This window comes from Triticum dicoccoides, chromosome 7B, assembly GCF_002162155.2.
Source record: "Triticum dicoccoides isolate Atlit2015 ecotype Zavitan chromosome 7B, WEW_v2.0, whole genome shotgun sequence".
Taxonomy (NCBI): Eukaryota; Viridiplantae; Streptophyta; class Magnoliopsida; order Poales; family Poaceae; genus Triticum; species Triticum dicoccoides.
This window is the reverse complement of record NC_041393.1, coordinates 72534280-72559211: the sequence shown is the minus strand read 5'-3', so window position 1 is coordinate 72559211 and position 24932 is coordinate 72534280. Positions and strand designations below refer to the sequence as shown.

General features: G+C 39.2%; 1 protein-coding gene across 11 annotated transcripts; it reads right to left on the bottom strand.

Moving 5' to 3' along the window:
* Nucleotides 1–8744: 8744 nt before the first annotated feature.
* Nucleotides 8745–14790, bottom strand: LOC119337835 (protein FAR1-RELATED SEQUENCE 1-like). Of its 11 annotated transcripts, XM_037610067.1 has the most exons (10): nt 14605–14790; nt 14332–14508; nt 11721–13764; nt 11177–11630; nt 10816–11103; nt 10048–10740; nt 9544–9619; nt 9434–9467; nt 9241–9317; nt 8747–9153 (listed from the first exon to the last, which is right to left on the bottom strand). In XM_037610067.1, the coding sequence occupies exons 4-7, from the start codon at nt 11327–11329 to the stop codon at nt 9566–9568; spliced, it is 1188 nt and encodes a 395-aa protein (XP_037465964.1). In that variant the 5' UTR covers nt 11330–11630; nt 11721–13764; nt 14332–14508; nt 14605–14790; the 3' UTR covers nt 8747–9153; nt 9241–9317; nt 9434–9467; nt 9544–9565. The 11 variants fall into 11 exon arrangements, with proteins under 11 accessions (XP_037465963.1, XP_037465962.1, XP_037465964.1 ...); XM_037610066.1 differs by having other exon boundaries at nt 8745–9149; nt 9241–9467; XM_037610065.1 differs by having other exon boundaries at nt 8746–9153; nt 9241–9467.
* Between the last annotated feature and the right edge of the window lie 10142 nt (nt 14791–24932).

Below are 24932 nucleotides of genomic sequence, written 5' to 3'. Positions count from 1 at the left end.
ACTTAGATATCGTGTTAAAGTTTGGTTTTCGTCTTTGCCTAAAAATAGTGTTGATTCTTGGAACAAGTGCAAAGATGCTTTTATCTCTAAGTATTTTCCTCCTGCTAAGATTATCACTCTTAGGAACGATATTATGAATTTTAAACAACTTGATCATGAGCATGTTGCCCAATCTTGGGAAAGAATGAAATTGATGCTTCGCAATTGCCCTACTCATGAGTTGAATTTATGGATGATCATACAAAAATTTTATGCCGGTTTGAACTTTGCTTCCAGAAATCTCTTAGATTCGGCCGCGGGAGGCACATTTATGGAAATTACGTTAGGAGATGCTACAAAACTTCTTGATAATATTATGGCTAATTATTCTCAATGGCACACCGAAAGATCTTCTAGTAAAAAAGTGCATGCTATAGAAGAAATCAATGTTTTGAGTGGAAAGATGGATGAACTTATGAAATTGTTTGCTACTAAAAATACTCCTATTGATCCCAATGATATGCCTTTATCTTCTTTGATTGAGAATAATAATGAATCTATGGATGTGAATTTTGTTGGTAGGAATAGTTTTGGAAACAATGCTTATAGAGGAAACTTTAATGCTAGATCGTTCCCTAGTAATTCCTCTAATAATTATGGAAATTCCTACAATAATTCTTATGGTAATTTTAATAATATGCCCTCTGATTTTGAGAATAGTGTGAAAGAATTTATGATTTCTCAAAAGAATTTTAATGCTTTGCTTGAAGAAAAATTGCTCAAAATTGATGATTTGGCTAGGAACATTGATAGACTTTCGCTTGATGTTGATTTTCTTAAACTTAGATCTTCTTCTCCTAAGCATTATATCAATGAGTCTCTCAAAGCAATGCGAATTTCCATTGATGAGTGCAAGGAAAGAACCGCTAGATTGCATGCCAAGAAAGATAGCTTTATAAAGGCACGTTCTTCTAGTTTCCATGAAAATAATGATGAAGATCTTAAAGTTATTAATGTGTCTCCTATTAGATCTATGTTTTGCAATATGAATATTGATAATTATGGTACTGATGATGAGTCAACTTTACCAAGAAGGCGTCCCAAAAATTCGGAGTTTTTAGATCTTGATGCTAAATTTGGTAAAAGTGGGATTGGAGAGGTCACAACTTTAAATAGCATTGAACCCACTATCTCGGATTTCAAGGATTTTGATTATGATAATTGTTCTTTAGAAGGTTGTATTTCCTTGTTGCAATCCATTGTTAATTCTCCTCATGCTTATAGTCAAAATAAAGCTTTTACCAAACATATTGTTGATGCCTTGATGCAATCTTATGATGAAAAACTTAATTTGGAAGTTTATATACCTAGAAAACTTAATGATGAGTGGGAACCTACTATAAAGATTAGAATTAAAGATCATGAGTGTTTTGCTTTGTGTGATTTGGGTGCTAGTGTTTCCACGATTCCGAAAACTTTATGTGATATTCTAGGTTTCCATGATCTTGATGATTGCTCTTTAAATTTGCACCTTGTGGATTCCACCATTAAAAAGACAATGGGAAGGATCAATGATGTTCTCATTATTGCAAATAGAAATTTGGTGCCCGTGGATTTTATCGTTCTTGATATAGATTGCAATCTTTCTTGCCCTATTATTCTTGGTAGACCTTTCCTTAGAACGATTGGCACGATTATTGATATGAAGGAAGGGAATATTAGATTCCAATTTTCATTAAAGAAAGGCATGGAGCACTTTCCAAGAAAGAAAGTCAAATTACCTTATGAATCTATCATGCGGGCTACTTATGAATTCAGTGCCAAAGATGGCACTCGTTAGATCTATCTTTACTTTTATGCCTAGCTAGGGGCGTTAAATGATAGCGCTAGTTGGGAGGCAACCCAATTTTTTTTGTGTTTTTTTGCTCCTGTTTAGTAATAAATCTTGCATCTACATTCTGTTTAGATGTGTTTTTATCTTTTAATTAGTGTTTGTGCCAAGTAGAACCTATAGGATAACCTATGATGATAGTTGATTTGATTCTGCTGAAAAACAGAAACTTTGTGAGCACGAATATAATTTTGTTAAATCACAGAAACGTGATTTTGCATTGATTATTTTTTCTTCTGATCAATAAACAAATTGTACAGGAGTTCCTATTTTTGTAGGATTTTTAGAGTTCCAGAAGTTTGCGTTAGTTATAGATTGCTACAGACTGTTCTGTTTTTGACAGATTCTGTTTTTCGTGTGTTGTTTGCTTATTTTGATGCATCTATGGCTAGTAAAATAGTTTATAAACCATAGAGAAGTTTAAATACAGTAGGTTTAACACCAAAATATATAAAGAATGAGTTCATTATAGTACCTTATGTGGTGGTTTTGTTTTCTTTCACTAATAGAGCTTATAAGATTTCCTGTTGAGTTTTGTGTTGTGAAGTTTTCAAGTTTTGGGTAAAGCTTTTATGGACTATGGAATAAGGAGTGGCAAGAGACTAAGCTTGGGGATGCTCAAGGCACCCCAAGATATTCAAGGATAACCAAAAGCCTTAGCTTGGGGATGCCCTGGGAAGGCATCCCCTCTTTCATCTTCGTTCATTGGTAACTTTACTTGGAGCTATATTTTTATTCGCCACATGATATGTGTTTTGCTTGGAGCGTCGTGTATTATATTAGTCTTTGCTTTATAGTTTACCACAATCATCCTTGCTGTACACACCTTTTGGGAGAAGTTTATTTGATTAGAATTTGTTAGAATACTCTATGTGCTTCACTTATATCTTTTGAGCTTAATAGTTTTTGCTCTAGTGCTTCACTTATATCTTTTAGAGCACGGTGGTGACTTATTTTTGTAGAAATTACTAGTCTCTCATGCTTCACTTATATCTTTCTGAGAGTCTTTTAGAACAGCATGGTATTTGCTATGGTTATAGAATTGGTCCTAGAATGGTAGGCATCCAAGTTGGGTATAATAAAAACTATCATAGGAAGTGAATTGGATGCTATGATCAATTTGATACTTGATAATTGTTTTGAGATATGGAGGTAGTGATATTAAAGTCATGCTAGTTGGGTGATTATGAATTTAAAGAATGCTTGTGTTGAAGTTAGCAAGTCCCGTAGCATGCATGTATGGTTAAAGTTGTGTAACAAATTTGAAACATGAAGTGTACCTGGCTTGTGCATCCTTATGAGTGGCGGTCGGGGACGAGCGATGGCCTTTTCATACCAATCTATCCCCCTAGGAGCATGCGCGTAGTACTTGATTTTTGATGACTTCTAAATTTTTGCGATAAGTATATGAGTTCTTTTGACTAATGTTGAGACCATGGATTATACGCACTTTTACCTTTCCGCCATTGCTAGCCTCTTCGGTACCGTGCATTGCCCTTTATCAACTTGAGAGTTGGTGCAAACTTCGCCGGTGCATCCAAACCCCGTGATACGATACGCTCTATCACACATAAACCTCCTTATATCTTCCTCAAAACAGCCACCATACCTACCTATTATGGCATTTCCATAGCCATTCCGAGATATATTGTCATGCAACTTTCCACCGTTCTGTTCATCCTCATCATGACATACTTTACTTTTGTCATATTGCCATTGCATGAGCATGTAGTTGACATCGTATTTGTGGCAAAGCCACCATGCATTATTTTTCATACATGTCACTCTTGATTCATTGCACCATCCCGGTACACCGCCAGCGGCATTCATATAGAGTCATATCTTGTTCAAGTTTCGAGTTGTAATTCATATGTTGTAATCAATAGAAGTGTGATGATCATCATTATTAGAACATTGCCCAAAGAAAAAAAAAGAAAAAAAAAATAAAAAAAGAAGAAGAAAAAAGAAAATAAATAAAAAGGGCAATGTTACTATCTCTTTTTCCACACTTGTGCTTCAAAGTAGCACCATGTTTTTCACATAGTGAGTCTCATAAGTTGTCTTTTTCATACTAGTGGGAATTTTTCATTAGAGAACTTGGCTTGTATATTCCTACGACGGGCTTCCTCAAATGGCCTAGGTCTTCGTGAGCAAGCAAGTTGGATGCACACCCACTAGTTTTCTTTTGTTGAGCATTCATTTATAGCTCTAGTGCATCCGTTGCATGGCAATCCCTACTCCTCATGTTGACATCAATTGATGGGCATCTCCATAGCCCGTTGATTATCCTCGGTCAATATGAGACTTTCTCCTTTTTTTTCTTCTCCACACAATCCCCATCATCATATATTGCGTGAAGGTTGAAAAAGTTTGAAATTATTTAAGTATGAAACAATTGCTTGGCTTGTCATCGAGGGAATAGAAGTTGGGAACATCTTTGTGTGACGAAAATAAAGCATAACCTAACTATATGATTTTGTAGGGATGAACTTTCTTTTGCCATGTTATATTGAGAAGACATGATTACTTTGATTAGTATGCTTGAAGTGTTACTATTTCTTTTATCAATATGAACTTTTATTTTGAATCATTTGGATCTGAACATTCATGCCACAATAAAGAAAATTACATTGAGAATTATGCAAGGTAGCATTCCACATCAAAAATTCTTTTTTTATCATTTACCTACTCGAGGACGAGCAGGAATTAAGCTTGGGGATGCTTGATACGTCTTCAACGTATCTATAATTTTTTATTGTTCCATGCTATTATATTACCCCTTTTGGATGTTTATGGCTTTATTTTACACATTTATATCATTTTTGGGACTAACCTACTAACCGGAGGCCCAGACCATATTGCTGTTTTTTTTTGCCTATTTCAGTATTTCAAAGAAAATGAATATCAAACGGAGTCCAAACGGAATGAAACCTTCGGGAGCGTGATTTTTGGAACGAACGTGATTCAAAGGACTTGGAGTGCAAGTTAAGAAGCAGCCGAGGCTCCCACAAGATAGGAGGGCGCCCCCCCTATGGGGCGCGCCCCCTATCTCGTGGGCCCCTCAGGCATCCACCGACGTACTTCTTCCTCCTATATAAGCCTACGTACCCCGAAAACATCCAGGGGGTAGACGAAACACAATTTCCACCATCGTAACCTTTTGTATCCGCGAGATCTCATCTTGGAGCCTTCGCCGGCGCTCCGCGGGAGGGGGAATCGACCATGGAGGGCTTCTACATCAACACCATAGCCCCTCCGATGAGTTGTGAGTAGTTTACCACAGACCTACGAGTCCATAGTTATTAGCTAGATGGCTTCTTCTCTCTTTTGGATCTCAATACAATGTTCTCCCCCTCTCTTGTGGAGATCTATTCGATGTAAACTCTTTTTGCGGTGTGTTTGTCGAGATCCGATGAATTGTGGGTTTATGATCAAGTTTATCTATGAATAATATTTGAATCTTCTCTGAATTCTTTTATGTATAATTGAGTTATCTTTGCAAATCTCTTCGAATTATCAGTTTGGTTTGGCCTACTAGATTGATCTTTCTTGCCATGGGAGAAGTGCTTAGCTTTGGGTTCAATCTTGTGGTGTCCTTACCTAGTGACAGAAAGGGTTGCAAGACATGTATTGTATTGTTGCCATCGAGGATAACAAGATGGGGTTTATATCATATTGCTTGAGTTTATCCCTCTACATCATGTCATCTTGCTTAATGCGTTACTATGTTCTTATGAACTTAATACTCTAGATGCAGGCAGGAGTCGGTCGATGTGTGGAGTAATAGTAGTAGATGTAGGCAGGAGTCGGTCTACTTGTCATAGACGTGATGCCTATATACATGATCATGCCTAGATAATCTCATAATTATTCACTTTTCTATCAATTGCTCGACAGTAATTTGTTCACCCACCGTAATGCTTATGCTATCTTGAGAGAAGCCACTAGTGAAACCTATGGCCCCCGGGTCTACCTCTTATCATATTTGCTTCCAATATACTTTTATTTACATCTTTATTTTTTGCATCTATATTATAAAATACCAAAAATATATTTATCTTATCTTACTATCTTTATTAGATCTCACTTTCGCAAGTGGCCGTGAAGGGATTGACAACCCCTTTATTGTGTTGGTTGCGAGTTCTTTGTTTGTTTGTGTAGGTGCGTGGGCCTTTTGAGGAGCCTCTTACTGGATTGATACCTTGGTTCTCAAAAACTGAGAGAAATACTATCACTACTATTGCTGCATCACCCTCTCCTCTTCGAGGAAAACCAACGCAAGCTCAAAACGTAGCACCCATCAAACATTGCAGTTTGCCGTTTCACTTCTTCTAGGAAAGTGTCATCAGCTAGCTTGCAATTGAGCTCCATACTAGCAATAGCATTCTGGAGCCAAACTCCTGCCTGTCAATATCAATTAGATATAGAATTTGGTCAGTATGGTGTTTTTTTTGAAGCAAATTACAACAAAATGTTCAAACATCACCAAAACTCACCTGATGCACTATGTTCTTCATTTCCTCTGCACTTTCTACCCCAGAAAGTCTACTTTTCGGCATGCCACTAAAGTTGGAGCCATTAGTTCCACCGCCGCTTGACCCAAATCTTTCTGGCATAACCTGCCCCGCCATGCTACATGGGAAACTATTTGTTGGAAGCGCTAACATAACTTCGTCTACATCTGATAGAATGACAGTAGGTGGCTGCTCATTGAGTACTGTTCGAAGCTGTGACCCACTAGCCGTTCGTTTCTGCCTCTTAAGATTTGCCACCTGCTCCTTCACATCAGGCTGAATATAATGGAAACCGTTAGATTTTCATACAGCATTATCAAGTTTTATGAATATTTCAAGATTAGTAGACATACCCTCAACATGCCGTAAACCCTCATCGTTGTACAATTCATCGTGTCCCTCTCAACAAGAGCAAAAAGTTTCGGCGCGGTGTACTCACATACCCTAGGCCAAGCAGTTGGGTCCACGGTTTGATCTCCGGCATCTACAGAATCAAAATACAGCACCTGAACAAAGAAATAGCCAGTTTGAGTCAGATACAAATTCATAAAACCAGAAACACAAAAAACAGAACTAAACTGTCGTACCTGCAGATAGAAGTGGCAACCAAAGATGGTGATCCCAGGTCTTGTGTTGCCATTGATGACATACTGCTGGACCCTAGCTGCACCATCAAGAAGCTCAGCAACTCTGTATTTTGTCCAGTTCAATTTGTCCAGATTTTCAGGTGCATATGCCAGCAGATATGCATCCTTGGGGACGTATCCTCTCTTGTCCCTTGGACTATAGAAAACTGATAGTACTAACATAGCAAAGGCTAGCTTCACCCTGATGGACTTTTTGTCTGTGAAATCATCAGGATGATCTTCACACAAAACTTTTAACAGATCTGGTGTTTTTACCTCTTGATGGTTTAGATCTAGCTCTAGCAGCCTCCTGACCATAATAATTTCATTTGATGTAGGCCCTTCTCTGACCCTTTGAATTTCTATATCACCCCCTCTCTTGTACCTAATACAGCAGACATTGACCTCTCATTGATCGGAGCAAATTTGTTTTTCCCTAAAACAAGCCTTTTCCTCCTTCTGTCTACAAATTGCAGCAAGAAAAGAGAATGGTTCCTGCTGAAATGAGTGAAATGATCTACATGCAGCAAACCACCTAGTCCCACCTCTCTGATCAGTTTTTTCGGAGATTCCCCCCATTTTGCTACAGCTATAGCTATATCTTTAGGTGCAAATGAGCTATTAAGAACGATGTGCCCTGTTTTTTGTATTCTACCCACATTAGGATGCAAAACAAACTCAGGAATATCAACTTCAACGGGTGCAGGTGCAGGCACGGGGATAGCTTCCTCTAGTTCATCAATGGCAGGCTAATGCACAACACCAATGACACCAGAAGAGCCCACCCCCATGAAATCTATAGTACGTATCTGCAAGAAAAGAAAGGATCAAAACAAGTCCAAGAAAAGATGTCAAGGAGTCCTAGACTTAAAGTACATTCCAAGGGCTCACACAAACGGACACCCAAAAGCAATCCATGTCACATGAACAAAAGAATACCACCAACCATTTGGAAGAGCCAGAGCAGAGCAATCCATGCTTACCTCTGGTGCATCTTCCTCCATGGTTGGCTTCTCCACACCGTGGACCAGGCTCTACCCCCCTTCTCTCTCATTCAGTCGCCAGGAAGAAGAAGAAGAGGCTGTGCTTCTGTGTTTCTGGATAGGAACAGTTTGTTGAACTGGTAGTATTTAGAGCGTCCTCATCAAGGAGAAACGAAGACAAAGTGAGAGCTCTGGCTCTGCCTTCGTATTAACTTGTAGATATCATGGCCTGGCGTTGCTACAACTCTGCAAAATCCGCCTTTTTCATCTAGCTACTGCTCTACGTGTACCATCTTGCTGAAAGAATGTGTATGAGGACGCAACCATGCCTGGCAGGACACACAAATATTTTACTTTCTGTGTATAATTTATCCTTCCACTATGTCGCCGAGGGAGAGAGAGCAGCTCAACATTAAACAGAGCTCTCAATTTCTGTCAGTGGATATGTCAATGCTACCGCGTGATATCGTCTGCGGCAGCTCTCGGAGCACCAAACGCACCAAGAAACGGCTCAAACGCGCCCTCCCGTACATTAAAGCCTACATGCCTACTAATAGGGCCTTGTATGAAGCGATCTCTAGGAGGTAGATTTTGCAACAGCCCATACCTTGACTGAATCTTGCTTCGGGCGCTACAGTTACACGAGTACATATGACTTTTGACCATGCCTCCACTTTTCAACTGCCTTGTGACATTTAAAAAAATATTACTTTTCTACCTTGGTCAAGGTTTGTTCGGATCACATTGGATGGGCAAGGTTAATGAAATAGATTACATTAAAACTTTCAATATTAACTCATTGCCAATCAACACACAACATTGATAATCTTCAGAGTCTGGGAGAGAAGCTAATACATGGCTAATGCGACTGTTTGATTAATACTGATGTGGTTAAGACACATATGAGCACTCGCATTTATTATCATGCAGCTACACTAGTCATATCCTCTGCCTCTTGCACATCTTGCTGTCAACCTCTTCTTCATCTTCTGAGTATTCATCTTTAACTGCAAATGAACAAAGCTTGATTTCTCTATTACATTATCCATCCTCAGGACATTGGAATTATCCTTTTCTTCACTAGAGATTCTTGATGGATCATGTTCTCCCCAACATTCATCAAGTGGCATTTCCTTAATGAATTTGCCGAAAATGACTGGCTGTACATGGAAAAGGTTAATTTATCCAGCATGCATAATTTACAACTTTTTAAGAGTAATTACCAAAAGAAAATTTATCCAACTAACCATTTTTTTCTTTAGTCTTGTCCACATGCTTTATCACAACTAGTTTGTTGTCATTAACAGTCTGATTCAACACATTCCTGTATCATGTTCGGTAAGTTCAAATAGGAGGAATAATAGATTATACAGACAACATGAAAACCAAGATGGGAATGTGCCAAAAACGAATCCACACTGCCCTCAAAAGTGCCCTCACCAAGCAAAATCACCCCAATGCAAGTGTACTGAACCTGAAGAACACAACTGCATGCAGTTACGAAATGACCTCTGTGGAAAGAGAAGAGCAAGGCAAGCTTTGAATCATACCTTGTCATGGTCTTGTACCACCTTAGGTTGTTCCATTTTTTGGTTCACAACTGAGTTGCCAAAGTGTGTGTTGCTTCTGTCCATGGCCACCCCCCCATGTCATTATATAGTGCATGGGTAGATCAGAGGGATGGAAACAGTTCCTCACCACGCTCCAAAGAGCTCATTTCAAATTTGAAAAAACATTAATTACTACAAGAGAAATAAATGCGCCTTCACGCATTTATTTCAAAAAACAATAATCTAACAGAACTTGTGACATAGATAGAGACGTTAATTTTTTTTAAGCCACTACTACTTCAAATTTCGTTGTATTTCAGGTTATTTCATGGTGCTTGCTGCACATGTATCCAGAACAAAAAAGCACTCTTTTACATACGTAGAAGACAAGAAAAATGTCTGAAAATGTTAACATAAATCATACAGTTCAATCTAACTTCAATCGAGCTCTTCAACACCTATAGCTGACACACCAGGAAAAGTCATCCCTTCCATGAAACTTACCATCTTCTTAGAGCAGTTGTTCTTCCTATGGCCAGCAACCTTGCAATTGCTACAAAGTGGTTCTTTGCGTGGTTTAACTGGCATATCACCCCTCTGCGGATATGTTGTACTCTTGTGTCCTTTTCCTCGACAAACACTACAAAAACGGGTTCGCTTTTGTGAATCTTCGTAAGGCGCTTTTGCGCGTGCTGTGCTTGGGTACCCTCTCTTCAGTCTTCTTTCCGGAGCTAAAATAACTTCTTTTGAAGTCACTTCAGCATGTCCATTGGAGCTTGGTTCCAGAGGATTCACGCCAGATGATTTTGAAACCATTTCCTTCGAAACGCTTGGCCGCTTGGTCTTCATTGTTTTGCAAGATGCCCTTGAACCCACAGAGTTTGTCATGCTAGATGCCTTCGACTTCTCAACCACACTTAGTCCATCCTTGGTCACACTTAATCCCATTGCTTTCTGTTTTAATTCACACAGTCCACTCATAACCGACTCGAAAGCATCTGGATTACTGTCGCCAAGATGAACAATCTCCAATGCAGTTATGTACATGGCAGAATGCCTGAATGTCATTGCATCAGGTGGCCCCATGTCTCGTTGGTAATGCTTTATATGATCTGGCAAAACATCACGAGCATCTACTGTCCATCTCTTCATTATATGTGCTTTAGGGATTTTCTTCACATCAAGTATTATCATAACCTACAATCCCCAATAAAGCAGCTTAAACAAAACTTTCATTCTTGTGTTGTGAAAACAGGAAAAGATCGAGAATACCTTTAGTATATGACAGCATATCATCCCCATGTGCTCATATCTTCCACACTCGCAAGTGTACTTTGTTTGGTCATCAGATATAACCACCTCATACTTATTCTTGAACCATGGATCCCTTTTCTCCGGATCTCCATGTATGGCGGCATATCTTTTTTTTGGTTCTAACTCTTCAACATTGTAGTAACCAGCTACATAAAGGACCCTTCCAAACATCTCAAACATTGTTCTGGTATAAATCTTGCTTGCATAGCGCTCTATTGGGAGATTTGATTTAATAACAGCCCCACCCTATATTGAAAAGGTAAACATAAGGAATTGAATTAAGATAAAATAAATAAACATGTCTTTTTTTATTTCTTACCAGCCTTGTTCTCTTCTCTTGAAAACCTTCCTCCTGTTCCCTGTCATATTGTAACTTGCCATACTGCTTAACGAAAACATTCATTGGGCAAGCTGGTGGGACATAATTTTTAAGCATGTGGTTTGCACTCTCGCTCCTTTGCGTGCTTGTCATTTTTGCACAAAATTTGCCACTGGAATAAGGCTTGGCCCATTTGTCCCTAACCTCGTAAACTTGAGCTAGGAAGGTATTACTCGCCAACCCATACTATCGAATTAATTCTGACCACCCTTTTTCAAACACTTCTACTGTAAGCATTTCGTCGCAAAGCCGATGAAATTATGTCCTGAAGTCTGACTTGTATAATTGCTTCCTAGAGACTCTTTTGCTTTTTTCAAGACATGCCATTTACACCATCTGTGTGTTGTTCCTGGGAATACATTCCAAATTGCAACCTCCATTGCTCTAGCCTGATCTGCGATTTCAAAGAAAATTCATATTAAGTATTGCGGCAATAAAATGTGGGTTAGTAAAAACATACTATATAGTACTGTCTTTTCCGCACCTGTTAATATTGTAACTGGTTTCTTCCCACCCATCATCTTTACAAATTCACTGAAAACCCATTCAAAGCTTTCTACTTTCTCATCCCGCATCAAAACACCAGCATAAAGTACACTCTGGAAGTGATTGTTTACTCCAACAAACAAACCGAAAGGCATATCATACAAGTTTGTTTTGTATGTTGTATCAAATGTAACCACATCGCCAAAATGATGATACTGGAGCTTGCTACGTCCATTAGTCCACAGAATAGTTCTTATCCTACTCTCGCTGTCTACTTGGGCGGTATACTGGAACTCACTGTCTCTTTCCTTTAAATTTGAAAACAAATCCATAGTTTTCCTAACATCGTCATCAGCTTGTTCCTTGCTTATCTTTCCACACAATGTCCTTAGGCACCTTTTAGTGAAAGGAACATTTTCTATTCTACCAAAAAACGTCCCAATTATGCTGTAAACCTTGCTTAAATTTACATTATTCTCACGAAGTTGAGACACAAGCTCTCTGGTGTATTTGTCAATATGGCGATGCGATGGGAAATGTAGCTTCTCTGCACAATTTCATAGCATAGGGTGATTGTGCACATGCCTGTACTCGCATATAAACCAACCCTGGTCTGCAGTTCTCAAAAGTCGTAACATGGCCGGGCATTCCGATCGGCACGATGTGGTATTAGTTTTCTTTGGTTTACCCTATATAAATCATTCTCATGAACAATGTTTTTTTTGGGTATGAAACCAACATTAAAATACTGAGAACGAAGCTTACCGAACATGCACAAAGGAGCTCTTGCATGCATTTTGTACCCTTGACGTTTGTTCTGCTCTTGCCGTATCTGATCACAAAACCTAGTTCCCAAGAATATAGGTTGTAGAAATCATAAGCTTCACCCAAAGAATCAAAAACCAAGCCAAATGAAGGAGCCACTACAGCATCTGTCTTCCTTGTGGCCAGGGGCGGAGCTACAGGGTGTCCAGGGTGGGCCGCGGCCCACCCTGGAACTTTGGGTCGGGCAGTATGATAGGATATTCGATCATGGGCTGGAGGAAAAAAAAGGCCTAGCAATAGCTTACTAACACTGGATGGTCGTCAGGAGCCCAACCTGGTCCCCGAGTCGATTCTCTGATCTACCTCTACGCGTTCCGATCCGCCTCCAGCCGCGAACAACTTGTTTCGCCGAGTCGCCGTCGCTCGTAGCCGTCGCCGGCCCCTCCAGCCAGCGCCAGGAGCCGCCACGTCCAGCCTCGCCCCGCCCCGCCCAACGAGCTCTTCGTCTCTCTGACGCTTTCCATGGACGATTCAGCACAGTGCTGTAGTGAATCGAGCTCCCACACCGGTCTTCCTCGGCTCCGGCAGAGCACCGCCCGACGAGTAGTGTGCCTTCGTCTTCCCCGGTTCCTCCCGCGGTCTTGGTGACCTAGGTCTGCTCCTGCACCTCCCATCCTCCCACCGGAGCCACAGCTAATTCTACATGATACAAATCAGGAAGGTTTGGATGTACTGTATGTAGATGATGAAAACAACAATATGTTTTCCTTTCGCTTGTCCTTGGCACTGCTGAAAGAAAGTTGCACAATTGAAATATCTTGATATATTGGACCTCAAAGCTATAATCTAAATTTTGTGTTCAGAAACATGCAAATTGACTACATAATACAAATTTAAGTTTACTGATTATGAACTGAAAAAAATGCAAATTATTATTGTGGAGTTATTGAAGAATATAATGGAGAGGACCGGAGACATTGCTTCTCTTTTTTGGAGATATGCTTCTTTGAACTTCTCAAGGTATGCGCTATGTAACGTCTTTTATGCAAAACTGGCACTTAATTGAGAACTTACTGATTTAATTGTGCGTGCTATTGGTAAATTAGTTACCTCATTCACATGATTTTTTTTGTTGTCAATATTTTAGAGGTGGACCACCCTGCTGTCAAATCCTAGCTCCGCCACTGCTTGTGGCAAATCCTCTTAAAGCCTGTTCCAAAGGTGCAACTCTATCTGGTTTGGTCTTCCTTTCATCTGGCATTAGTCCATGCCTCGGCCTAACAGCGAATAGATTGTGAGAAAAGGGTCCACGGCAGTTCTTTTTCACATAAACATTTATATGGTTTTAAATTTACAATTCATAGCATTTCAACTTTTAGACAATTTCTTCTCTCTATAGTTTATCATCAATTTAACACCACAAACCAGAAATTTTTTTTACATCTGAGAGTATTGTGAGTCATCGCTAATTCAGTAATTGCTGACCGTTCAACTTTTTTACTGATTTTTTCTTTTTCAGTGTATGATATCGCTAAATCAGTAATTGCTGACCGTTCAACTGTTTTTCTGATTTTTTTTCTTTTTTAGTGTATGATATACAGTCTTTCAGAACGATCAGACCGGAGGCATAGTATATTTACAGACTTAGAGCATGAACATGTTAAGACCTAGCATGAACAAGAGATGAATCATCATGTATCAGTGCTTCTGATGGTACCCAGAATTTTTTTCACTATCAACTGAAGTAATTATCTTCTGGAATGAATGTTGATCCAGGTACGGATTGTTCTCGAGTACCATCATATTTTTCCTATATTTAGACTTGTATTTCTAGAAAGACATACCTTCTGACCCATCCTCCTTCACACATGGTTGAACCTCCTGTCTCTTCTTCATCCATCACACGATCTGCTTGGATCTGAGTCTCCTCGCTTGGGGAGTAATCCAACTCGTGGCTGGTCTCTGCTATTTCGGTGAGCGGTGGAAGACGAACTGGGTGCTCAGAAGTGACCACACAATCTCTTCAAAGAAGAAGATAAACTATTAGCAAGCTCGCCATAGATCTGAGCAAGAACAGATCTCGCTACCAGCGCCCGTAAATGAGGTAAAGAACATACCTGCTAACCAACGAGGCGCTCGTCCCGTTGTCCATTTTCTTCTGCTTCTCTTGAGCTCGATTCCAATGAAATCCCTCGCCTCAGTTTTCACTACTCGCCGGCGACTCCTGGTTCGTCGGTCCGCCAAGGAACTGCTCCCCCATCTTCTAAAAAAGATAGCTATCCTCGTATAGAAACGGCAAGCGATGCATTCACAGCCGTTATTGATGACGCCTGCCAACAAAAATAAATGCAGCCGACCAACCTCCTGTTCTAATCTGTACCGCAACGTCATGACTCCTGCACCAGCGCCCGTATACACAACGTATTAGCCAGACAAACCTAATTGAGCCTAATTTATCTCTCCCTAATAATAAATAATAAAGCACGGATTGAGTTTTCGGATTCACCGTCACGCACGTTTTATAAAAAGCCCCCTATGGTATTAATTAATTAACCCGTAATATAGTAAATAAGTGGGGAAAAACGCTTCCTAATCGTTGCCACATCGATCTCCTTCACGGACACAAATACTTCTCCTGAACGTGTATCCGTCCTCTTCTTTGTTCCAACCAGATCTCCTTCACCTTCACGGGCACAAGTCCTCCTGAACGCATATCAGATCGAGGAAAATAAAACTATTTGATTCGTTATTAGATCGAGAGGGAGGGGCTACGGGGACAAGGACAAAGTGCCTACGGCTGCTGCTCCTCACCTCGCCGATCCCCTATGTTACGCCGCCGCATCGCTGCTCCTTGCTTGCTATGCTCGAGCACGAGGTGATGGGAGGCAGCGGAAACCGACCACCGGTGAGCGGCTCCAGCAGGGTCAGGGTGCATCAAGGCAGTTTGATCAGGCGGAGGAGTGTGGCCTTGAGCGCGCGGCGCCACGGTGCACAAACGGCAGAGCAGGGCGACATTGTCAAGGGGGCCGGTGCGCCGCGTGATCTGTTCCAGGGCCTCCATCGGCAGGTCGCGGAAGCCGGTGGGCGCCATGGAACGACGCCCGTGTGATCGATTCATGTTGGCCCTGTCCACATACACGCAACAAGCTTACAGCGACGGTGACGCGCGTACTGAAACTTCGGAGCTGGATCGATTACTTTCCAATTACTTTCTGAGACGATCAATCTTCCGACAAGATGGCAGTACACAGCGATGGATTGATTGATTCACTGCAAAGCTAGCTAAGCCACGGTGCAACACATGCACGCGAGACATCAAAGCGATCTATGGCCGCCGTTCTATATTTCTCAATTCTCAAAATCATTGGTGAATACACCAAAACGATCTATGGCCGTTCTTTTTTTCTGGCTGCTTTTTCTGAAAACAACCGGTGGTTCAGTTCATAGGAGAACTTGATATGGATGTGTATTTTCATGATAGTGCACTCAAGAACTCACATGTTCGTCAATGAATTTACCTCCACAGGTATTGATAATTTTTCGTAATTATTTTTGTTCTCCTTAAGGGAGTTGGTATACTTGATCTTGCTCATGTTGTTTTCAGGATGCATTTTTTTTTGTTCACGGTTGTTTCAAGATGGCAAAATTTTCCCAATGTGTGCCACGATATCTTTGAAATTAACGACGACTTTGGGAGATTATGATTCTACTCTCAGACGTTTAGCTTGGAGCTCAGTCAAGATGCCATTGATTGTTGATGAGAATCCAAGACCACCATAATGTTTATTTGATCATGATGAGTTTATGACGTGCGAACTATCCTTGTCACTATATCGGCATTCTTGCAAGTGGTTCAGATTTCAACATAATTTTACTCAGTCTATCTTTACAATTTTCGTCATATAGTGCACGTGTAAAGGATGTTGCACGGAACCTTCTCATCTTATTTTTCTAGCACAATTGAGAATATCACTATACTTTTGCCGCACAACTTACACCCCTTGAGAATGAAATGCGAGCAGTAATGAGGGTGAACTGTAATAGTCCATGTGATTTTTTATTTGCTTATATCTGATTTATTCTTAATGTTGAGGGCTTCAAGCTACCATGGAACGAATGTTGTTCAGTTTTGAGGTCTGTAGATAGTGAATGCTTTAATATGTTGTTATTTTCTATTTCCAAGTCCTATGAGTCTTTAGATATTGCATACTTTAATATGTTGTTATTAACGTAAAAAAATGTTGTTATTATCATATCATTTTTATCTGACAGGCAAGTGCACAATGAGAAAAGAGACAAGCAAAGCTATAATTCCTTCCGGTTTTGTTCAACTTTTTAGTTACACATGCCCCTGAGAATTTCTTGATAGTTCCCGTCTATCACATGTTGGATCAGAATTGAAGATGTGACATTGGCTTGCAAATTAACTACGAGTAAAACAAATTTTGTTTTTGAAATATATTTATTTTTCAGGGTAATTAAAAAACACATGTGATAATTTTTTTCTCCCGTTGCAACGCACGGGCATTTTTTTGCTAGTGATTTTACAAAAGGAAATCCACTACCTTACGAACGGATCTTAAAGGCGATCAGCGCCGACCAGATACGCAGGGCGCGCGTCGCCCGGAGCCAAAAGTGCGCTTCCAGTAACAACATTGTCCTTTCTCTCTTTTTCTCTTTTTTTTTCTTTTTTTTCTTTTGGGCTCTTTGGCCTCTTTATTATATTTTATTTTTTGTCTGGAGCCTCATCCCGACTTGTGGGGGAATCATAGCCTTCATCATCATTTCCTCACATGGTACAATACTTTAATAATGATGATCATCACACGTTTATTTACTTACAACTCAAGAATAATAACTCGATACTAGAACAAAGATATGACTCTATATGAATGCCTCCGGCGGTGTACCGAGATGTGCAATGATCTGGCGTGACATGTACAAAAAAATGAACGGTGGCCAAGCCACAAATACTATGTCAACTATATGATCACGCAAAGCAATATGACAATGATGGTATGTGTCATAATAAATGGAACGATGGAAGTTGCATCGCAATATATCTCGGAATGACTATGGAAATGCCATAATAGGTAGGTCTGGTGGCTGTATTGAGGAAGGCTATATGGTGGGTTTAATGCACCGGCGAAAGTTGCGCGGTACTAGAGGGGCTGGCAATGGTGGACGGATGAGAGTGCGTATAATCCATGGACTCAACATTAATCATAAAGAACTCACATACTTATTGCAAAAAATTATTAGCCATCAAAGCAAAGTACTAATACACATGCTCCTAGAGGGATAGATTCGTAGGAAAAGATCATCGCTCGTCCCCATCCGCTACTCATAAAGAAGAAAATCAAAAATAAATCATGCTCCAACTTCATCACATAACGATAGATCATATGTGCATGCTTCCGGAATCACAAACCTTAACACAAGTATTTCTACCAATCCGCAATTACTCACTAGCATGACTCTAATATCACTATATTTATATCTCAAGACAAATGCAAGGAATCAAACTTCTCATCTATTCAATGCTCTTTATGAAAGTTTTTATTATATCCCTCTTGGATACCCATCATATTAGGACTAAATTCATAACCTAAGCCAATTGCTATACTATTTTAAATACTCTCAAAATAATATAAGTGAAGCATGAGAGCTCATCAATTTCTATAAAATAAAACCACCGTCGTGCGCTAAAAAGATATAAGTGAAGCACTAGAGCAACTACCTAGCTCAAAAGATATAAGTGAAGTACATAGAGTATTCTAATAAATTCATGATTAATGTGTGTCCCTCTCAAAAGGTGTGTATGATAACCCACAAGTATAGGGGATCGCAATAGTTTTCTAGGATAGAGTATTCAACCCAAATTTATTGATTCGACACAAGGGGAGCCAAAGAATATTCTCAAGTATTAGCAGTTGAGTTGTCAATTCAATCACACCTGGATAACTTAGTATCTTTTAATGGAGCATGGTATCCTTCATGTATTTAGCATAAGGATTTACTTTAAGCATATATGTTAAGCGCATACGTAAGAAGATAGGTCTAATCATTTTGGCAAAGCGCTCAAAATCCTCATCATCCTTTTTCTTGGATGGTTTAGGAGGAAAGGGCATGGGTTTCTGAACCCATGGTTCTCTTTCTTTACCGTACTTCCTAGCAACAAAGTCTCTCTTATCATAACATTGATTCTTTGATTGTGGGTTATCAAGATCAACAGCAGGTTCAATCTCTACATCATTATTATTGCTAGGTTGAGCATCAACATGAACATTATCATTAACATTATCACTAGGTTCACGTTCATCACCAGATTGTGTTTCAGCATCAGAGATAGAAATATCATTGGGATTCTCAAGTGTGTCTATAACAGGTTCACTAGAAGCATGCAAAGTCCTATCATTTTTCTTTTTCTTCTTTTTAGAAGGACTATGTGCATCTAAATTATTTCTCTGAGAATCCTGCTCGATTATCTTAGGGTGGCCTTTAGGATACAAAGGTTCCTGAGTCATTTTACCAGTTCTAGTAGCCACTCTAACAGCAAAATCATGTTTATTATTTAATTCATCGAGCAAATCACTTTGAGCTTTAAGTACTTGTTCTGCTTGAGTGGTAACCATAGAAGCATATTTGCTAATGAGTTTAAGTTCACCTTTAACTCTAGTCATATAATCACTCAAGCGTCCAATCATGTAAGCATTACTCTTTAATTCTCTACCAACATAAGCATTAAAACTTTCTTGTCTAGCCATAAAGTCATCAAATTCATCCAAACATTGGCTAGGAAATTTAGTAGACGGGATTTCAACCTTATCATATCTATAGAGAGAATTTACCTTTACTACCTGTGTCGGGTTATCAAGACAACGTGTTTCTTTGATAGGCGGCATATTAAGACCATGTATTTCTTCAATAGGAGGTAAATTCTTAACATCTTCAGTTTTAATACCTTTTTCTATCATAGATTTCTTTGCATCTTGCATATCTTCAGGACTGAGAAATAAAACACCTCTCTTCTTCGGAGTAGATTTAGGAATAGGCTCAGGAATTGGCTCAGGAGTTGGCTCAATTGGCTCAGGAGTTGACTCAGGAAGAGTCCAATTATTTTCATTAGTCAACATATTATTCAATAACAATTCAGCTTGGTCGACTGTTCTTTCCCTGAAAACACAACCAGCACAACTATCCAAGTGGTCCTTGGAAGCATCAATTAGTACATTATAAAAGATATCAAGTATTTTATTTTTCTTAAGAGGATGATTAGGCAAAGCATTAAGTAATCGGAGAAGCCTCCCCCAAGCTTGTGGGAGACTCTCCTTCAATTTGCACAAAATTATATATTTTCCTCAAGGCAGCTTGTTTCTTATGAGCAGGGAAATATTTAGCAGAGAAGTAATAAATCGTATCCTGGGGACTACACACACAACCAGGATCAAGAGAATTAAACCAAGTTTTAGCATCACCCTTTAGTGAGAACGGAAATATCTTAAGGATATAATAATAGCGAGACTTCTCATCATTAGTGAACAGGGTGGCTATATTATTTAACTTAGTAAGATGTGCCACAACAGTTTCAGATTCATAGCCATAAAAAGGATCAGATTCAACCAAAGTAATTATCTCAGGATCAACAGAGAATTCATAATCCTTATTAGTAACAAAGATAGGTGAAGTAGCAAAAGCAGGGTCATATTTCATTCTAGCATTCAGAGTTTTCTGTTTAAGTTTAGCTAGTAACTTCTTAAGAACAGATCTATCATTGCAAGCAAAAAGATCTCTAGCAGTTTCTTCATCCATAACATAATCCTCTGGAACAATAGGCAATTCATACTTAGGGGGAGAACCTTCATCATCACTATCTTCAATAATATCATCTTCAATAATTTCATTCTCTCTAACCCTAGCAAGTTGTTCATCTAGAAATTCACCTAATAAAAAAGTAGTATCAAGCATAGAAGTAGTTTCATCATAAGTATCATGCATAGTAGAAGTGGCATCATCAAAAACATGCGACATATCAGAATTCATAGAAGTAGCAGGTTTAGGTGTCGCAAGCTTACTCAAAATGGAAGGAGAATCTAGTGCAGAGCTAGATGGCAGTTCCTTACCTCCCCTCGTAGTTGAGGGAAAAATCTTAGTTCTTTCGTCTTTCAAGTTCCTCATAGTGATCAGCAGATATAAATCCCAAGTGACTCAAAGAATAGAGCTATGCTCTCCAGCAACGGCATCAGAAAAGAGTCTTGATAACCCACAAGTATAGGGGATTGCAACAGTTTTGGATGGTAGAGTATTCAACCCAAATTTATTGATTCTACACAAGGGGAGACAAAGAATATTCTCAAGTATTAGTAGTTGAGTTGTCAATTCAACCACACCTGGATAACTTAGTATCTGCAGCAAAGTATTTAGTAGCAAAGTAGTATGATAGTAATGGTAACAGTGATAAAAGTAACAGTAGCAGTTTTGTAGTAGTTGTATAGTAGCAATGGTAAAGTAAATAAGCAAAGCACAATATGTGAAAAGCTCGTAGGCATTGGATCAGTGATGGATAATTATGTCGGATGTGATTCCTCATGTAATAGTTATAACCTAGGGTGACACAGAACTAGCTTCAGTTCATCAATGTAATGTAGGCATGTATTCCAAATATAGTCATACGCGCTTATGGAAAAGAACTTGCATGACATCTTTTGTCCTACCCTCCCATGGCAGTGGGGTCCTAATGGAAACTAAAGCATTAGCACATAGTGAATACATGAACTCCTCAAACTACGGTCATCACCGAGAAGTATCCCGATTATTGTCACTTCAGGGTTGTCGGATCATAACACATAATAGGTAACTATAGACTTGCAAGATAGGATCAAGAACTCACATATATTCATGAAAACATAATAGGTTCCGATATGAAATCATGGCACTCGGGCCCTAGTGACAAGCATTAAGCATAGCAAAGTCATAGCAACATCAATCTTAGAACATAATGGATACTAGGGATCAAACCCTAACAAAACTAACTTGATTACATGGTAAATCGCATCCAACCCATCACCGTCCAGCAAGCCTACGATGGAATTACTCACGCACGGTGGTGAGTATCATGAAACTGGTGATGGAGGATGGTTGATGATGACGAGGGCGACGAATCGCCCTCTCCGGAGTCCCGAACGGACTCCAGATCAGCCCTCCCGAGAGAGATTAGGGCTTGGCGGCGGCTCCGTATCGTAAAATGCGATGAAACTTTCTCTCTGATTTTTTTCTCCGTGAAAGCAAATATATAGAGTTGGAGTTGAGGTCGGTCGAGCTCTAGGGGGCCCACGAGACAGGGGGCGCGCGCAGGGGGAGGGGGCGCGCCCCCCACCCTCGTGGATAGGGTGTGGGCCCCCTGGCATTGATTCTTTTGCCAGTATTTTTCATATTTTCCAAAAGTAATCTCCGTGGATTTTCAGGTCATTCCGAGAACTTTTGTTTTCTGCACAAAAATAACACGATGGCAGTTCTGCTGAAAATAGTGTCAGTACGGGTTAGTTTCATTCAAATCATGCAAGTTAGAGTCCAAAACAAGGGCAAAAGTGTTTGGAAAAGTAGATACATTGTAGACGTATCAGTGTACAACAAGGATGATTGTGGCAAACTAAAAGAAAGATTCATACAATACAAGACGCTCCAAGCAAAACACATATCATGTGGTGAAGAAACATATAGCCTGAAGTAAATTTACTGATGGATTGAAAACAAAAGAGGGCATGCCATCCGGGGCATCCCAAAGCTTAGATGCTTGGTTGTCCATGAATATTACCTTGGGGCTCCTTGGGCATCCCCAAGCTTAGGCTCTTACCACTCCTTATTCCATGGTCCATCAAAATTTTATCGAAAACTTGAAAACTTCACAACACAAAACTCAACAAAAACTCATAAGATCCGTTAGTATAATAAAAGCAAGTAAACACACAGGTACTATTGTAAACTCATTCCAATTTTATATTGGTGTTATATCTACTGTATTCAATCTTCTCCATGGTTCATACCCCCCTATACTACCCATATATTCATCAACATAAGCAAACAACACAAAGAAAATAGAATATGTGAAAAATAGAATAGTCTGTAGTAATCTGGAAACTATAGGAAAAATTCTGAAAAAATAGGAAAACTTAGTCAATTTGTATATAAATCTTGTGTAAAAAAGTCAAATCAAAAGCACGCTTTTGTGAGTTTTTAAAATTCTGGCAATGAGCGCAAAAGTTTCTATTTTTCAGCAAGATCAAATCAACAATCACCATGGATCATCCCAAAGGTCTTACTTGGCTCAAACACTAACTAAAACACTAAAACACTATTACTAAAGAAGTAATATCACTAGTGCAGAACAGGGCAATAGCACCGGTTCGTAAGGCCCTTTAGTGCCGGTTCCATAACCGGCACTAAAGTGTGGGCACTAAAGGCCCCCCCCCTTTAGTACCGGTTCAGCACGAACCGGTGCTAAAGGGAAACCACGTGGCACGAGCCAGCTCCAGGGGCCTGGAGCCCTTTAGTACCGGTTGGTAAGACCAACCGATACTATAAGGTTTGGGGGGTTTTTAGTTTTACGAATTCTTTTTCATTTAATTTTGTGTTTCCATTTTAATTCTTTTTCGTTTGCTGGTATTTTACGATACTACACATTGTACACGTTATGCATATATATATATATATATATATATATATAATTTCTAGTAGAACCAATCATCGAGTTCAACATGATTGTCATGATATTATAAGCGTTCATATATAACACCACAAAAGCAAATCACTTAAGTTCAGAAAAAGAACACGGACATGAAAAGACAACTACTAATTAAGAGCAGCATGAAGAACTAGCTAAATCACTCCTGCTAGCTACTCTCTCTCTGGTAAAATAGCATAGAACATGTATAGCTCTCCTGATTGATCATACTGGAGCATGCCGATGAACCTGTCTCCTAATCGTGGGCTGCGCTTCTCATTGCTGCCCCCTAGTACTTCTCTGCGATCATTAACAATTTTCCTCCAATCTTTCACTATTAAGCATTCATCGCTTCTAGAAATCTTGAATGCATTCATGTGCAATGCAGGATATCTTGGCCGTAAGTTAACAATTGACATCTGACCTTTAGTCTCGATCCCCTAAGGCACAACTGTCATCGGGAGTCCCTGTTGAAGAACATTGTATAGTACTTAATTAATATACTTAGCAATGAAAAGTTTAGCAAAAAAAATATGTATGCAAAATATGCACTGAGGACAAATAGTAAATATCTTACCATCATTCCTAAATAGATGTGACCGTAGTTCAATACCATCACTATTGGTCGCACGTTTTGAGTACTAACATTTCTAAGTGCAGGAAGAAAATTTGTCTTCACAGTATGAAGATCCTCAAGCCATGAAACATAATGACTTATCTCCTCGCAGTTTAGTTCAGCGCCGGGACAGTAGTAGGTCCTGTCTACCAAGCGCCGGACATGTTTGGTTGAATGGAGATAAGCTGTCAATAGAAATTATTTGTCAGTTATTTTTGAATAAGCAATATCAAAGACAAAAATATAGTTGAGAAGAACTTACATAATGGTAGAACTGGAGGCGTTTGCACATCGACCCATATGTCTCTATTACCTTCAATATCATCTTCCGGACGAATATCAAAGGTGATAACCATACCAGGCTCAAATGCATAAGCCTTGCATAGTGCTTGCCAAGTTTTGCATTTAAAATAGGCGTACGTGTGTGCATTGTATACTTTGACGTTGAAAGTATAACCATCATGCTCAGTTTTCAGGTAAGCTCTCTTTACCTCCATAGTTTCCATATCTTTGAAACCTATCTTATCCAAGACAAAAATTCTTGCATGACAGGGGATGCGCTAGTAGAATAGTGAAAATTAAAAATTATAAGTCAGGCAAATGAAGCATATATAAGTCATGCTTAATTATGAAAACAGACTTGTCGTTGTGACTTACTGTATCGAATTCGAAAGTCTCATCCAGCTTGATGCTGAATCGCCTACCATCAACAAGGAAATTTCTGTCGCATTGGCCGCGCTGGTCTTCACAGTATTCGCAAATAATGAAATTTTTTCTGTCGTCAGACGATATTTCCTATGTTCATATTAGGCGAAACATTAAACACTTACTAATTCAATTAATTCAATTACTTCTATTAATTCAACTAAGCATTTACTAAAAATAAACTAGTTATATTAATTCAATTAGTTCAACTAAACATTTACTAAAAATAAACTAGTTCTATATATTAATTCAACTAGTTCAACTAAACATTTACTAAAAATAAACTAGTTATATTAATTCAACTAGTTCAAAGTAAGCATTTACTAAAAATAAACTAGTTCTATATATTAATTCAACTAGTTCAACTAAGCATTTACTAAAAATAAACTAGTTATATTAATTCA

What these genes read in the sequence shown, in the direction of transcription:
- LOC119337835 (XM_037610056.1), bottom strand. Translation starts at nt 11,329, where the DNA reads ATGACAAGCACGCAAAGGAGCGAGAGTGCAAACCACATGCTTAAAAAT. An exon ending in AAGAGAAGAGAACAAGGCTG is followed by an intron (nt 11,104 to 11,176) that starts GTAAGAAATAAA and finishes TTTTCAATATAG; the next exon opens with GGTGGGGCTGTTATTAAATC. An exon ending in TATGCTGTCATATACTAAAG is followed by an intron (nt 10,741 to 10,815) that starts GTATTCTCGATC and finishes TGGGGATTGTAG; the next exon opens with GTTATGATAATACTTGATGT.